The following is a 15,662-nucleotide window of genomic DNA, read 5'->3' on the forward strand; positions in this document are numbered from 1 at the left end:
AATATAGGAGGAGTCAAAGGAAACAACTGATTTAATATACAATCAGTCCTCACATCCAAATATTTAAAGCAATAAAAACTTCATTATGATGTGCAAAGCATGTGATGTGGGGAGAGGAGCGAAGTTAAAGGACGGCAAGATACATTTTCAAGGCATGAGACAAATAGCTTGAGAAGCACACCAAGATTTCCAAGAAGGAAGTGTGTGCTGTGAGAAACTGATTTTCCTTGTTTTCAGTGCCATGAAAACACAACAGAAGCTTTTAAGGGCCTCACAGACATGAGAGCAGTTTCATTCACAGCAAGGTCCATGATTTTTTAAAATCTGTTAAAATTCTAAACTGTTGCCAATGTCCTGTGAACAAATTTAATAATCCAGTGTATAGATAAGCTCTACTTTCTTAAAACAAAAAAAATGCAAAATATGTTTAAGCTCCCACATTTTACCTGTTCTATCTGTATTCCTCAAATCAAATAGCATACGTTAGTGCCACATGCAGTTTCCTTTTTACGTAATGCCATTTTCTTGCAACTTGGCCCTAAGGAAGTTTCAGACTAAAATAGTGCATCAAGGACTGTGCATAATCAACCTCACTAAAAACAGCTTGATTAATACTAAATATGTCCTAGTTCCTAATCAATTATGTTAATGAAGTTGCAGGCACATCTGCAAGCCTTGACAAAGCCCATGATCTCAGCATCGCCTGATAGCATGGACTCCTTGGGAACCTGTTCAGGGCCAGTGTTCTCAGCATAAAGACTCCTTCTCTGGGAGTAAAAGGAGATACTAGCAAAAGCCCTGTAATCCTGCATCATTATGTTATTCACTTAAACACCATATTGGGTTCCAGGATAAAATGTCAAATTAAATAGCTCTTTAATAGAACAATAGAAGCCTAAGTGTCCCACTTTACAAATGACACATCCTTTTCCAAGTGACAGACTGATAGGCAAAACATTTTCTACTTGGTGTTTTATGAACCTCTTGTAGGAGATAAACTGGAGCCAAACACTTGAATAATCTATCAAAATCTGTCTCAAATTGGGGAATTGGAGTTCCTTGATTTATGTCCATATCCCAACAACAACAACAACAGAATTAGAATCCAATGAAACTTAAGGTGACACTATTATTTATAGGCTATCCCTTGTCCTGTGAACATTGGGGCAGTGACAGAGTCACTCGTCAGTTTTTTGTCAAATTATCTCCAGTAACACAAGCTCTTATAGTCCAAATGCCAAACAAAATGTGACTCTGACCTCTCTCTGTCTCTGTCTCTCTCTCTCTCTCTCAAGTTCTGAGCATTTTTTTCTAAATAATCTGCTTACTAGCTAGGTAAATGATATACAATAATTGCTAGTGATGAGTTTACTCAGTTTTGGTTTTATTATTTTCAGTATAACTCAGTTACATTTGAGTCCAGTTAAGACATTTTTAAAAATATTTAACTCCTATCAATATCAAGCATATGCAAAAGATGATACAAGTTGGGAATTTATACTGGTGAGAAACCACATATAAGAGAAATGCAAAGGCAAATCATCAACTACGCAAAAAGAAATATTTAAACAACTCTAATTGTATAAGGTAAACATTTAAGCGGCTAATTTACTAATAATGAGGCTCAGAGGTTACCAAGTGCTAAGGACTGAATTGTGTCTCCTCCAAATACACACATGAAGCCCTAACCCCCATATGACTGTACTGGATGGAGATGGGGCCTTTAGGAGGTAATTAAGCTTAAATGAGGTCGTAAGAGAGGAGCCGTGATCCCATAGAACTGTGTCCCAAGGACAGGAAGAGCCACTTGAGCTCTCTCTTCACCATGTGAAGATAGCAAGGAGTAGATGTCTACAAGCCAGGACATGGGCTTTTTCCAGAAACCTGACCATCATGGCACTCTGATCTCAGACTTCCATCCTAAAGAACTATGAGAAGTTTCCGTTGCGTAAGCTACCTGATCTGTTGTGTTTTGTCTGGCAGCTCTTGCAAACCAAGACATCCAGTGCTGATCAGGAATTTAAGAAATTATAATATCGAGAGGAATTGTCTTCACATAATGGTCACACACAGAAATGACATCAAGAGCCAAATGAGTGAATGGGTGAAACAGAGGTGTGGCAGTTGATGGAAACAATGGGAAACTCCCCATATTCAAGATGACCACACTTAAAAATCAGTACGTAGAAAACTTGTGTGGACCCAATAAAATGTGTGTGCGGCAGTTTTGGATGGGAGACAAAGGTTTCAAACCTGGGACTAGTCCTGGACTGTTCTCTAAAAATTCAGGAAGCATTGTTGATTTGGAGTCTTGGAGTAAGATTTTACATGTACTTTACATTAAATTGTGATCTCTAATGACCAAAAAAATTCTTTTTTTTTTTAGATGGGTATTGATATACCACTGATTAACAGATGATACAGGATTTTATTTAAAGCTTAAAGCTACTAGTTCATTCCATTTGTGTAGCTGGCCAAATCAAAATATTTTACATACTGTACACTAGGTTATTATAATTTGCAAGTATAATGTAACCTTTCCCCCCATTCCCACTGGCATTTCTCTTGCTCTCTTGCAAGCCTTTCTAGAATGCTTAGGTACTTGACTTGAAAACTATTGTTCTTTCCCAGACAAGTAGCAGTCAAAATTTCTCCATGGGTGACATTTTAGTCATTCTGAAGGACATTTGGCCAATTACAGGTCATTTAGGTGACTAGCACTAAATTAAAAGCATTTTTAGAAATATTTAATTGCTCTCCACTTCCCTCTAAATCACCTAGGGATTTGCTACTGAGATGGAGTCCTAGACCAGAAGCATCAGCAAACATTGGGAGCTTGGTAAAAATGCAGAATCTCAGGCCCCACACTAGACTTACCAAATTTGAATCTACAGTTTCACAAGAGCCCTAGGAGATTTGTGCGCACACTAAATTTTAAGAAGCATTGCTAGGTTTCTCTATACTAAGATCAGAACATGATGTTTCTATCACAGAACTTCATGAAATCTAAAGCACAACACTTTATATCTTCATCTTCCAAAACTTGTTGAGGCCTCAGAAGACATGAAGGTAGGAGCCTCAAATGCTGATGTCTTCATAGCAGTATATGAGAAAGATCCTTGGGCATAGAACTAGAAATTCTGGGCTGGAAACCCAGATCTGCTATTTACTAACTTAGCATAAATAAATAAATTTCAAACCTACATTTGTTAATCCTTAATAATGTGTACTTTACAAGGTTTTGAAATATCAAATGTAAAATTCATGTAAGTACAGAAAACATAATATTCTAAATAAATATGAGTTGCAGAGAGCATAACTGCAGGTGTGACTTGGTCAGGATCTGGACAGAAGGTGCATAGAACATGCTGATATCAGAACACAACCAAAGGAAAACATCACCTGCACAGCTACCCAAATCCTTCCCTGGCTATTAGCTGTGTGAAATATAAATGTATAGCCAAAAGGATCATTTGGTCTGTAGTCAATTGGATAATGCATCTCTCACCAAGGCATTCAGATTAAATTAAATTAATTAATTTCATTTAATTAAAACAAAATAGAAAAGACTATTTGAAACAGGCTACCAAGTTTAGGTGTTTGGTGTAAAACAGTTTGTTGCATCTGTAAGGTTTTTTTACACATGGACGTAAACCAAAGGTTCTCAAAATTTAGTGTGTATAAGATTCAACTGAGGAGCTTGATAAAAATAGAGATTTCTTTCCTCTCTGAATTGCCAGAGAATCTGATATGTTAGGTCTAAGATATGGTGGGAATATGAATTTTTAAGAAGCTTCACAGTTGATTTTGGTGCTGACTATCTGCAAACTATTCTTTGTGAAAAGTTGTCTTAAATCAATAAAATGCAGTTGAAGGAGAATTCCTAAGTTTATGAATATCAAACACAGTAATAATAATTGAAATATTTGTAGCTCTATTCTGTCTTTACAAGACCTCTCTGTGACAGGTAATATGAGTATCAGTATTTTACTAATAAACAGGCTAAAAGTTTAGTTATTGCATTTGTTCCTCCAGGTAGAAAATGGCAAAATCAGAATTTGGATACAGATCTGTGTGATTCTAGAGCACAGGCTGTAAATCACTATTTTCAGAGACACAGAATTCCCACAATCCCTCTAGGTAACAAGAAATGTTCAATAAGACCTGGTCCCCTTTGAAAGAGGGGTTTGGATACATGAAATGAACTGAACTTCTCAGACATTTCCTTCTCATTATGGAGCTTCATCTGGGGATAAGTAAGGCATAGAGGAAAGGACAGCTTACATGAGTATATAATTCCAGATAACAGCCATATAATATTTTCTGGAGTTCCATGTGCCAATTTAGCATGGTCTGCTCAGTAATCCTACCTGGAAGCCCATGTGAAACTGTCGTGTACCAGTCTGTCCTAAACCCATGACCATCCTCCTTCTCCTCACCAGGCCTGTTTTATTTCAGTGGTTTCCCATCTTAGTTAACTGCACCTCTGTCCACCTCGATATCTAATTCAGAAAGCCGGAGTCATTTTAATTACTTGTTGCATCTCTGCATGTATAGTAATCAGATACTTTAACCGATTGATTCCCTTTCCAGGTACTTTTCCGATCTACCTGCTCTCTCCAACCGTTACATCACTGTTAAGTGCTTGCATTACAACTTAGTTGGACTATTCTCTTCTCAAGTGTCTGCAGTCACTCTCATACCACCTGTCTAGACCAGCAAGATGGCAGTCAAATTGTCCTTTTAAAATGAACATATCTATCTCATCTATGGGAAATTCCTTATCGTCTATAGAAAAAAAAATTACTTAGCTGAGGTGAAAATATTTTGCTTGTATATGCACAGAATATCTCTGGAAGGAGCTAACATTGGTTGCCTACAAGGAGAACTGTGTAGTTAGTGCATAGGGCCAGAAAGGTAACTTTCCACTAGCTTACATCATTTTTGTAATTTTTAAAATTTGAACCATGTAAACATGTCAAAAATTTTAAAAGGAAATAAAAATTCCTTAGCTGGATGAAATAGCATGATATCAGAGATCTGCAAAAGTAATAAAAATATAAGCAGTAAAAAAAAGGAAGAAAAAAAGGAAAGAAAAGAAAGTTTGGATAAGTAAGAATAGAAAATGTTGATAAATGTATCTGCAGGCTGCGTATATTGCTGATTTATTTTACTATTCAATGCTTTATAACAAAAATTTAAAGATAAATATAAATCCCAAGCTTAGCCTATAAGGCACTTCGTGATCTGTCCTTTGCATGCCCTTTCATCTGTCCCAGACCCTCTTCATGCTGCCTTCTTTCTCTCCAGGATGAAGTACTTAGGTGTATCTGAACAAAACCTCTTTCTTTCTCATCTCCATGTTTTTGCATATGCCAATTCTTTTGTTGGTAATGTTCTTGCCTTCCTTGCGTATTCTTCCATATTCTTGGGATTTAAGCTCCACAGTCACTTCTGCAGAGAAGCCTTTCCTGGAATTCTCCTCACCTCTTCCAAGCAGAGCTATGCCCTCCCTTCTTTAAGCTTCCACGGTACTCAGCACTGATTTCTATTTTGGTTCTTATCTTATGGTGGTAATCACCACAACTCTTAGAACCCAGCAACCAAGGTGCCTCCCGTAGGTTCTGTGCTTTACAGGGCTCTATGGGCCCTCCTCTGGCTACATCCTGCTCTAGGTCTAAGGGTCTGTGGGGATGACAGGGTGTGTCCACCTGAAATTTTTTCCTCTCTTATACTTCAGGTCCTAGGACTCTGATTTTTTTCTGCAAGACAGTTCTTTCTCTGGGGATGCTGAACTCATGGGGTGAACAAAGTTGACAGCTGCTGGACAGATGGGTGTGGAATCTGGGTAAGCAGTCTGTGTCCATAAACACACACGCACACACACGCACACACACACACACACACACACACACACACACACACACACAGAAGGTCCTTTTCAGTGTTTGACAGAGCTAGGAGTGGAAGGGGTGCTATGATGGTCTGAAGGAGACCTCCATCTGTACCCTTGCAAAAAAGTAGTGGTGCACTTGGCTTTAATTCTTTGTGTTTTATATCTGGCTCCTCTTCAATTACTTTTAATTTTACACCTGTAAACTGAGTCTTGGTAGGACAGGAACTATTTTCTATTAATCTTTGAATCTCCAGTACTTTGGGCAATACCTGATGTGATCCCATGGTTGGAATTTAATAAATGATAGTTGAATGAATAAATGAAGACAAATGCTTTTGAAAAATTGATTGTGATGACGCTTGCCTCCCCTAATTTTGCCAATCCCCAAACACCATATTTTGAAGAACTAATTAATAGCAGCAGTCTTAGTCATTAATTTTATAAAGTGCTTATAAACTGGCACACACACACATACACACCATTGTATCCTCACACTAATTCTATGAGCTCAGTACTATTTTCAACTCATCTCATGGGTGATAAAACTCATGAAGAGTGAGTTTAAGTAAATGAAAATGTACAAAACTAGTAAGAGGTGAAACTCAGATTTAAACCCAGAAACTCTGTCCTAGAGTCATAAAGACACTAAATTGGTCAAGTTGTGGTAAAACTGCATGAGTTGCCTGACATATCCTTGACTATTTGTCTCTGTACTTTCTAGCTTGATTTCCAGAGCATGAAGCTGGTCATTCTTCTGGAAGCTGATGATCACCAGTATAAAATCTTAAGAGGAAAAATTTTGGTTTTCCAAAAGACAGCAGGTTGTAATTTCAGGGAAAGGAAACTGTAGCTTAGATGTACCAACACTATTTAAGAAAATATGGATTTTTTGTTTCTGCTGTTACTATTGTTTTTTGTTTCTCTGCATTCTACTTTATCTATAATAGAGGAGAACTTTGGAAACACAAAATACTTGCCTTCAGGAGTAGGTGATGCCGGAGTGGGTCTGGAAGCTCGTTCTGTTGGTAATGGAGGTGGTACGGCTGGGCTTTGTCCTGTGCACACAATGCAGGAGTGGGTATTGAAAAAAAAGTATTAACAAATTTAATATCCTCTACTAAAATAGCTAGATCCTTCCCCAACATGCATAATTCATAATCTGAAGTATAAATTCATATTATTATGCAATAAGAAAATTGTTATTAGGTGAGATCTTTAAGTGGATACATACACAGGTTCCGTTATCTTCAGAGCTATTTCTGAATATATTACTTTTCATAGATGTATATACAATGTTAAATATATCTACTGGACTTCATTAATGGAAAATCTACATGCAATCAAATAAAGCAATTTATTTTCAATATGCACTTTAAATTATGGAAACTAAAATCACAGAAGCTGAGAGGAGTCCTAATATAGAGAAAATCACCATTTTTTTCATTTAACTTAGAATTCTCAAATGATATAATAGGGCAATAAAAGAAGGTTAAAATTCATGGGCCTTTTGATATTGAACAGGTACATTTTCTCCTGCTGAAGTAAATGACCTGCAGTTGAGTAAATAATGGGCCAAAGGGAAAATATATTCAGTTTTATAGAGCCTTGAAAGGCTCCCTCAAGTCTCTGGGCTTATTATGAACTGTATAAAAACCCACAATCGTTTCTGAGTGCTTCCTTATCCCAAGTGATTTCTTTAATTAACCAAAACCATCCAGGCCATGAACTGTAAACATTAACTAACATATGATCCCGTATGAAATGCCTGCAAAATGTTTTATCATTAATTTTCATTCCACAAATTTCTGCTGTGTGTTTCTTTTAAATCCAGGAATTGGTGTGGGCATAGGCACCTTCTGAAATCTCACTGACAACTAGATATTATCAAATGTCAGCAGACCTGCCTGCTTACTGGAAGTTTTCCTTTTTTTTTAGAATTTGTCAAAATTAGTTTGGTCTGGTGAATTGTGGATTAGCAAGCAGAGCAACTGGAGAGGCACACACACCACCTTCTGTGGTGGTGAGAAGGGAGGAATCCTGGACCCTCTTGCCAAATAGCGGTTAGTCTCCATTCATTATAGGATTCCCTTATAGTGGTTAGACCATCTAGGTTGATTCTTGAGCATATTCAAGCATGCATAAAAGCACATTGTTTCATGACACGCCAGTCGTATACCTAGAAAAGTATCGATCCGTATTATTATTAATTTTTTTCCTAATGAGAGCAAAGATCTGATAGAAACAGATGGCAACATGAAAGTTCCTCTTTCAGTGTACAAAGAGAAGATGAGGCTGGGCACTCTACAGAAAGTTTGATCTCCATTATTTTTCCCTACCTAACATTTACATACTGCTTACTCTATGCCTAGAACAATCCCAATCAGTTTTGATACATTAAGTCATTTAATTTTCACAAGATCCTTAGGAGTAGGTGTATTCTCACTTTATGGTTTGAAAACTAAAGTGAACAGGTTTTCAGGCCATTCAGCTCCTAAGAAGTGAGCTGAATTTCCATGTAGGCTCCAGATTTGAGGTGCTCAAAGCCCCTTTCCCACTGCCTAAGGCCAGAAAAGGGTCGTCTTCTATAAGGGAGTCCATGACTGCAGGTGGGAGACTCAGTCTCTACTTACTTCATAAGTCAAAAGGATGTATACTTGTAAATATCCATTCTCAAATCTTTCTAGAGAGCTGTTCTTGAAGAAAATATTTCTAAAGTAGGCTGATATTTTGTAGCTTTTAAATCTAGGAAGAATCTAGATTTAGGAAGAAGTCAATTAAATGATTAAAACTTAAAGTACAAGTGGCCATGAATATAAATCAATTGTTTCTAAATACTAAGGTTTTCAGAAATATCTTCATAGAATGGTGCCTATTCAATCTAAGTCACTTCTTTCCAGGTCATACTTTCATGAACAGTGGTGATGTAAAATCTCAATCTTTTATAGTCTTGATAAGCTTTTTAGAAATTTATTTCAAAAATATATGAAATTCTTTCCAAAGGAATTATTCATACTTTATACCCTAAAATCTTTTTAGATTTTCCTGGAAGAACTATAAAGTCATTATTTTATTTTAAAAACATTTTAGTGAGCACTTATTATGCATCAATAATAAGTGGTTAGGCATCCAACTTTGGCTCCTGTCATGGTCTCATGGCTTGTGAGTTTGAGCCCCATGTCGGGCTCTGGGCTGACAACTCAGAGTCTGGAGCCTGCTTCAGATTTTGTGTTTCACCCTCTCTCTGCCCCCCCTCTGCTTGTGCTCTCTCTCTCTCTCTCTCTCAAAAATAAATAAACATTAAAAAATAATAATAGTAATACCAAAAACATTAAACCCCAGCCCTGCCTTAAAGAAGTTCCCAATATACTGACTAAAACAGACTTAGATCACTATAATAGATTACTATAATACAGTGTGATGATGGTAAATAATATATACAGAGGGGGTGTTGTAGAAAGATCCCTGGAGTAGATTAACTGTAAACTGCATTGGAAGACCTAAAATTAGTTTGCCAGGTAAAGAAATTAAGAGAAGAGATTCTACACAGAGAGAATCTGGTGAAAAAACAGTTACTGGATGCCAACATACGTAGGACTCCTAAAACAAACAAACTGGTGCCTTCTGCAGCTGAAAGTGCAATATCCAGTTTATGTCAGAAATTCTCTACAACTGTAATCAACTATATCACACTCCCTAAAATGTCTAACTGCTAGATTGTGAGGCAGTGGACACAGTGGGGAAGTAGGACCACACAAACAACAACAACAACAACAACACAAAAAACAAAACAAACAAACAAAAAAAAAACAGAGAAAGAAAAAGCCAGATGTCTTCCTACCTTCAGAGTGACAGTTATAAGTCACCCTGGCAGGGGAATTATCAGCTCAGAACAAGTTTTTGTTGTGCTAGGGAGCACTAAAACAAATCAGATACGTCATAGTAGAGCATGACGCATGACTTTAGTACTGACATAAAGAAAAGTCTTCTTTCGTGTTCAAATAATGTCAGAGAATACTGTTGAAATCTGAGACCATTTTATTTTATTAGTTTTTTTTTTAATGTTTATTTATTTTGAGAGAGAGAAAGTGAGAGTGTGTGTGTCGGGGTGGGGGGTGCAGGAGAAAGGGTGGAGGAGGACCAGAGAGAGAGGAAATGGAGAATCCCAAGCAGGATCCACCTTATCAGTGGAGCCCAACTGGGTGGGGGGGCCTCCATCTCACCAGCCATGAGATCATGACCTGAGCCAAAGTGAAGAGTCAGACACTTAACTGACTGAGCCACCCAAGAGCCCCCCAATTTTAAATATGAACAAATATAGGAGTGCCTGGGTGGCTCACTCAGTTAAGCTATCTACTCTTAATTTCAGCTCAGGTCATGATCTCACAGCTGGTGAGATGGTTCCCTGCATTGGACTCTGTGCTGACAGTGTGAAGCCTGCTTAAGATTCTCTCAGTCTCTCTCTCTCTCTCTTTCTCTCTCTCTCTCTTCCCTCCCCTCCCCACTCCTGCTCCCTCTCTCAAAATAAATACATAAACTTTAAAAAATATGAATAAATTTAATATCATATAATAAATGCTGCTAATATAGTGTCAAATTAATAGTAGAATTTTATAGTTAAAACTGTTGCTTAGTGTAAAGACTGTATGCTTAGAGGCAAATGGTGAGCGTTTATATATATATATATATATATATATATGTGTGTGTGAGAGTTTCAGCTTCATCATTTACAAACTGGGTAAACTTGAAAATCTCATGAAGTATCCAAGCCTCAGTTTAGGGCCTTTATAAAATGAGGCTAGTTTTTAGGAATGTTATGAGGATTAAGTGTTAAAGCATCTAACACATAGTAAATACTCAAAATACCAATTTTTCCAATAATTAATTTACAATTTATGTCCCATCTAATTACACAAGAGAACTTGAAACAGACTTGGAGACAAGTAAACAAAGACATAACAACAGATAAAATTAAACATGACATAAATAACAGAACTCATTTACAAGAAAGAAGTTTTTACAATTTTATTAGGAATATATTCCTTCAGAATTCCGGAGGATTGTTACTCTCTGAAGGAACAATTTAGGTTGTTGAAATTTATGTTGGAACTCGAAAGGTGCCCTTCATTTTGCAAGCTATTACCTGAAAATCCCTTTGACATTCAAACATAGTGAATTGGCTTTATTTTTGTTCCTTGAGTGATTTGGGCTGGCTTATTTCCATAATACCTGAATGGCATGTTTGTAAGCTGCCAATATTTTATTGTTCTGAGTTTTTTCTCACACAAGTCAATTTGATTGTTTCTGATTTAGTCAAATTCCACTGGGGATAGTAGACAGTGTGTACTCCTTCTAATGATCTAAGTTACCAATGTTTTCTTTACACTGCTAGGAATGATGAATGGAATTACTCAGAATCTCAAGTCAAGTAGGAGGCTATGAGCTGAATTCAGATCACATGAAGTAAAAAACAGTTCACTATACTAACATTTAATTTGTCTAGTTTCTTTATCAAAGGAGATTCCCTATTTCTACAACATTTCTATACAACTAAAGACTATCCCCTAAATCTTGAAACAAATGTTGAGGAGATGTTTTCCTCTAATGCCTGACAGATAGTTAATTCTCCAGGCCACTACTGCATTCTCCTGAAGGTACTAAGTGCATCCAGAAGATCTTTGAAAGGCCTCTGTACTGCCAACAGCAAATGGTAATAGATTCTGGGATGGAGAAGGTGTCATTCCAGTAAATGACCGTTGAGTTCAAGTTCATTTACATTTAAAAAATACAATGTATAAAATAATTACAAATTCCTATCCCAATTTGTTCTTTCAATTTCATAAAAATCATTTGTGAATCTATGACTAATGGTGAAGTGGGGAGATCTGAATTTAGTAAGAAAATCGTGCTCAAGTTTGTGAAAGCGATAACATTAATTGTGTATGCTGCACTATTTTTATATGTGCAGAATAACATTTTTAAAATTTGGAATTGAACAAATAGTAACATTAAACAAAAATATGGTTTTATATTTTAGGCTGAGACGTGATTTTGCTAGTGTCTTTTATTTTAAAATGGGGACATCTTGGTCTTCAAGTTTCCTTACTGAGTGTCTTTCTCTTGCCATGTAGTTTGGACAGGGGACCAGAAGGATTTGGGGTGTCAACCATCCCTCCCTTTCCCACCCCATCTGTTAAAATAGAGATCAAAAATTTTAGACCACTCATATAATAATCCCAGATTTGTGAATTTGCCCAAGAAATGAGGACCTCACCAATAAAAGAACTACTTGAAGAAGTTCTGGAGTTCATATGAAATGGGTGAATCAAGGAGGTGTTTACTCCAATACACCTTTATACCTCCCACTCATGAATTGCTAAATTCTACACAGCTACTTTGCATCCCTTGTACTCAGTCGAGTGGATGGGGCACTCAGTAAACAGACAATTATCACTTAACTTAGGTCTCAGTGGTTTCAAGATAAAATGGGAACCATAATCTCTGCTCCAGCTGGTTGTTGTGAGTGTTCTTGGGCAAATGAAATCACTGAGGGACCACAGTGAAGATAGAGAAATACGCTGTTGTTACGGAGTTTATGTTAGAGATGGAGGGAGACAGGCAATAATTTAATAATTTAAGACAGGCAAGACATATAATTTCAGATCTCAGAAATGTAGGGACATTAAAATAGAGTGATGAGGCAGATAAATTTTAGAGGGAAGAGACTATGCTAAAATGGACAGAAAGGGAAGAGGAGGGCCACCGTTAAGCACGATTCCACTAGCCTATGAAGCTTTGTGCAAATTCGAAAAATGTGTCTTCTGAGTATATGCAGGCCACGGTGGTAAGATTTGGTCAGGAAAACCTGCTTAGTGCAAAATTAAGAGGCAGCTCTCTCCTGGCCAGTTTCAGCTCCAGTCCAGGGCATGCTGTCTTGGGGTGGGGGAATCAGAGTTGGAGGCCTTTGTTACACAACTGCACGAATGCATAACATAGGAAGTGGCCCTTTCTCCAAGGAGAACACATCTGAGCTCTGACTTGAATACAAAGGAGCAAACCTTAGGAAGATGTCTGATAAAAGGATTCTTGACAGAGAATAGCAGTACAAAAAGCCTAAGCTAGTGACCAGACTGGCTTGTTTAACAGTCATCGGTGATGGAAAACAGAGACAAGCTCATAGCAGACCATTCTAGCCTATTCCGGTGAGTATGGATTTATCCTAAGGACAAAGGTAAGATTTTGTAGGGTTTTAGTACAGCATGTAGGTTTTTTGAAGATCACTGGCTGGTGTGTGAACCAAAACAATGTTTGTAGAGAAAAGGATATGAGGGACAGCAAGATATCAGGTGGAGACTATTGAAATGATAGAAAGTAAGAAAGTGACATGGGCTTGGACTAGGTGGTTTGAGGTAGAGATTCAATCATTAATGCAACAAGTATTTATTGAATGCCTACTGAGTACCAGGCACTTCCGTAGGATATGGAGTTATAGTAGTGAACAATACAGACAAAATCACCTATTTCGTGGAGCTGAGATTCCAGTGGGTGGAGACAAAAAACAGTAACTAAACAAGTAAAATGGAAATAAGTATCTTATTAAAAATGTATCAAGAAAAAGTAATAAGAAATGCTATTCAGAATAATGGGTGGCATTTTAAAATATATGATAAATAAAAAACATAGGAATTGGAGGTAAGTGGATGGATTCAGAGTACATTTTGACACAAACCCAATAGGACTATTAAATGAATTTAATGTAAGAAGTGAGGGAAAGAAATCATTTGACTTGAGCTTCTGGGAACAACTGAGAACACTCAGATAAGGGCAAGGAATTTTCCATTTACCCAGCCAGGTGCTGTTTATGAACTAACTGCTTAGTCATTGTTGTCACTTGGATTATGTAGTTTTTAATTTTGCCAGAGGTCTTATATAGAGGACACTGAAGTAGAAGCCATAGTTACTTTATATTAGATTATTCCAATAATATATTATGTTGGTAATTAATTTACAAGTTTTTTGCTATGATTTTAGAAAAGTTTTAGGCAAATGGATTATTTAGTATAAATTGGTTACACAACCCTATTATAAGTGTTTTAAAACACCAAATTCTTTAACTTCTTAGATCAAAGAAACTCCTCCAGGCCAAAATGTTTCTACTGGAAAGGTTTCTTTGCATCCTGATAAAAAGCTTCCCTAATATTTCCATGTGTTATATATTTGCATATTCACTTTGATGGAAAGCATGGAATAGCAGCCAAATGCATATTTCATACATTCTTTTGATTAAAAATGATAAAGGTAATATTAGTGTTTTTTCCTCTTCATCTCCAATTTATGAAGTAGAAATAATTTTCCATGGAACAGTCAACGAAAAGAAAGGAAACAAGATTGATTTGAGATTATATCATTGTTCTATTTAGCCTTATACCTCAATTATGACAAAATACCTGATGTTTGGGATCTAATGAAAATAGAGGCACAGAATCATGATCCTAGAGTTTTGGGGTATAGGAGAGACCTTTGAAATCAGCTATTCCAACACCCTGAGTTTTCAAATGGAAAAAAAAAGCCCCTGGAAGGATAAATGGCCTAACAAAATCATACACTGAGAGCAAGTCCAATATAAGATTAAGACCTTTTCCACTCTATTTTATTTTTCTATTTATTTAATGTCTATTTGGAAGATCGAGATAAATGCCAGTTATCTATTATTATCAATGATTCCTAACCCTTGAAAGATCTGTAAGTATTTAGTTCATTCTATGAAGAGTTTTACAGTTTTCTTTGGTGTTCATGTTTTGTTTCACCTTAATTAGATGCTGAATTGACCCCAAGTGGCCCATCAAAAAGACTCCCTACTTAAAGATCAATCTTTTTGTTACCTGACCTCATTTCCACAATTCTAGATAGACTTTCACTGGGAGACTTTTAAGTTTTTCACAATTCCTGTTTCTTTACTTTTCTTAGTTTCTTCTAGCTCTCTGAACCATATGTCTTCCAAACCCACAGCAAATCATATTTGCACACAAGGTAAACCAAGGGACAGACAGTAAAGATGGAAGAAAGAGACAGATAGGTAAAATGAATCATATGTTTTTCTTTTAATGCAAAAGCCAAAGCCAGGAGGAAAAGAGATAAATGAGGCAAATTAGATGAACTGCAGTCACAATTAAAAGAAATAAAAATAAAAACTTAGAATGCACTCACGCACATACAATGCAAATCTCCCACTTGACATCTAATCAAATTTTTTTTAAATTTTTTAATGTTTATTTATTTTTTTGAGAGAGAGAGACAGAGACAGAGGACAAGTAGGGAAAGGCAGAGAGAGAGAGGGAGACACAGAATCTGAAGCAGGCTCCAGGCTCTGAGCTGTCAGCACAGAGCCTGATGTGGGGCTCAAACTCACAAGCCGTGAGATCATGACCTGAGCCCAAGTCAGACACTCAACCAACTGAGCCACCACATGCCCCTAATCAAATATTTCTGGGATTGCAAATTCTGAGTGATGACATGGCCTAGAACATGGCTTATTCCAGTTATTCCTCAAAACGTGGCCATTTTATCTCCTCCCTTGATTCTCTTCCACACACTCTCCTCACATGCTCCCAGAGCACTCAGGATGCACTTTATCTTCTGAGCATCAATGCACTGATGTTTATATACAAGTTTGGGCTTTACACCCCCCCACGTTTTTAAATCTTCAGTAGACTATGAGCAACTTGAGGACAGAATCTGCAACAGCACTATATACTTGTGAAAGGAAAGG

At 36.9% G+C, this 15,662-nt stretch overlaps 1 protein-coding gene and 1 long non-coding RNA gene across 5 annotated transcripts in view; one reads left to right on the forward strand and one right to left on the reverse strand.

Annotated features, from left to right (window-relative positions):
- The window catches only part of TRDN (triadin), a 388,244-nt gene that overhangs the window by 232,444 nt on the left and 140,138 nt on the right, over window positions 1-15,662 (reverse strand). Inside the window, exon 10 of one of the 2 annotated variants that reach the window (XM_060616557.3) lies at window positions 6,870-6,951. In XM_060616557.3, coding sequence (XP_060472540.3) covers window positions 6,870-6,951 — 82 coding nt within the window. Of the gene's footprint in view, window positions 1-5,897; window positions 6,952-15,662 lie in introns of those variants that run through there. The other variant, XM_060616555.3, reaches the window with a different exon arrangement.
- Window positions 1-15,662, forward strand: part of LOC132667598 (uncharacterized) — a 48,578-nt gene that overhangs the window by 11,343 nt on the left and 21,573 nt on the right. For 2 of the 3 annotated variants that reach the window (XR_009605254.3, XR_009605252.3), the window contains exon 3: window positions 7,832-7,956. The exons of the other annotated variant lie outside the window; for it this stretch is intronic. This is a non-coding gene — a long non-coding RNA (uncharacterized LOC132667598). The remainder of the gene's footprint in view (window positions 1-7,831; window positions 7,957-15,662) is intronic. 3 annotated transcript variants of the gene reach the window in all.

The sequence above is a fragment of the Panthera onca genome, chromosome B2 (assembly GCF_046562875.1).
Source record: "Panthera onca isolate mPanOnc1 chromosome B2, mPanOnc1 haplotype 2, whole genome shotgun sequence".
Taxonomy (NCBI): Eukaryota; Metazoa; Chordata; class Mammalia; order Carnivora; family Felidae; genus Panthera; species Panthera onca.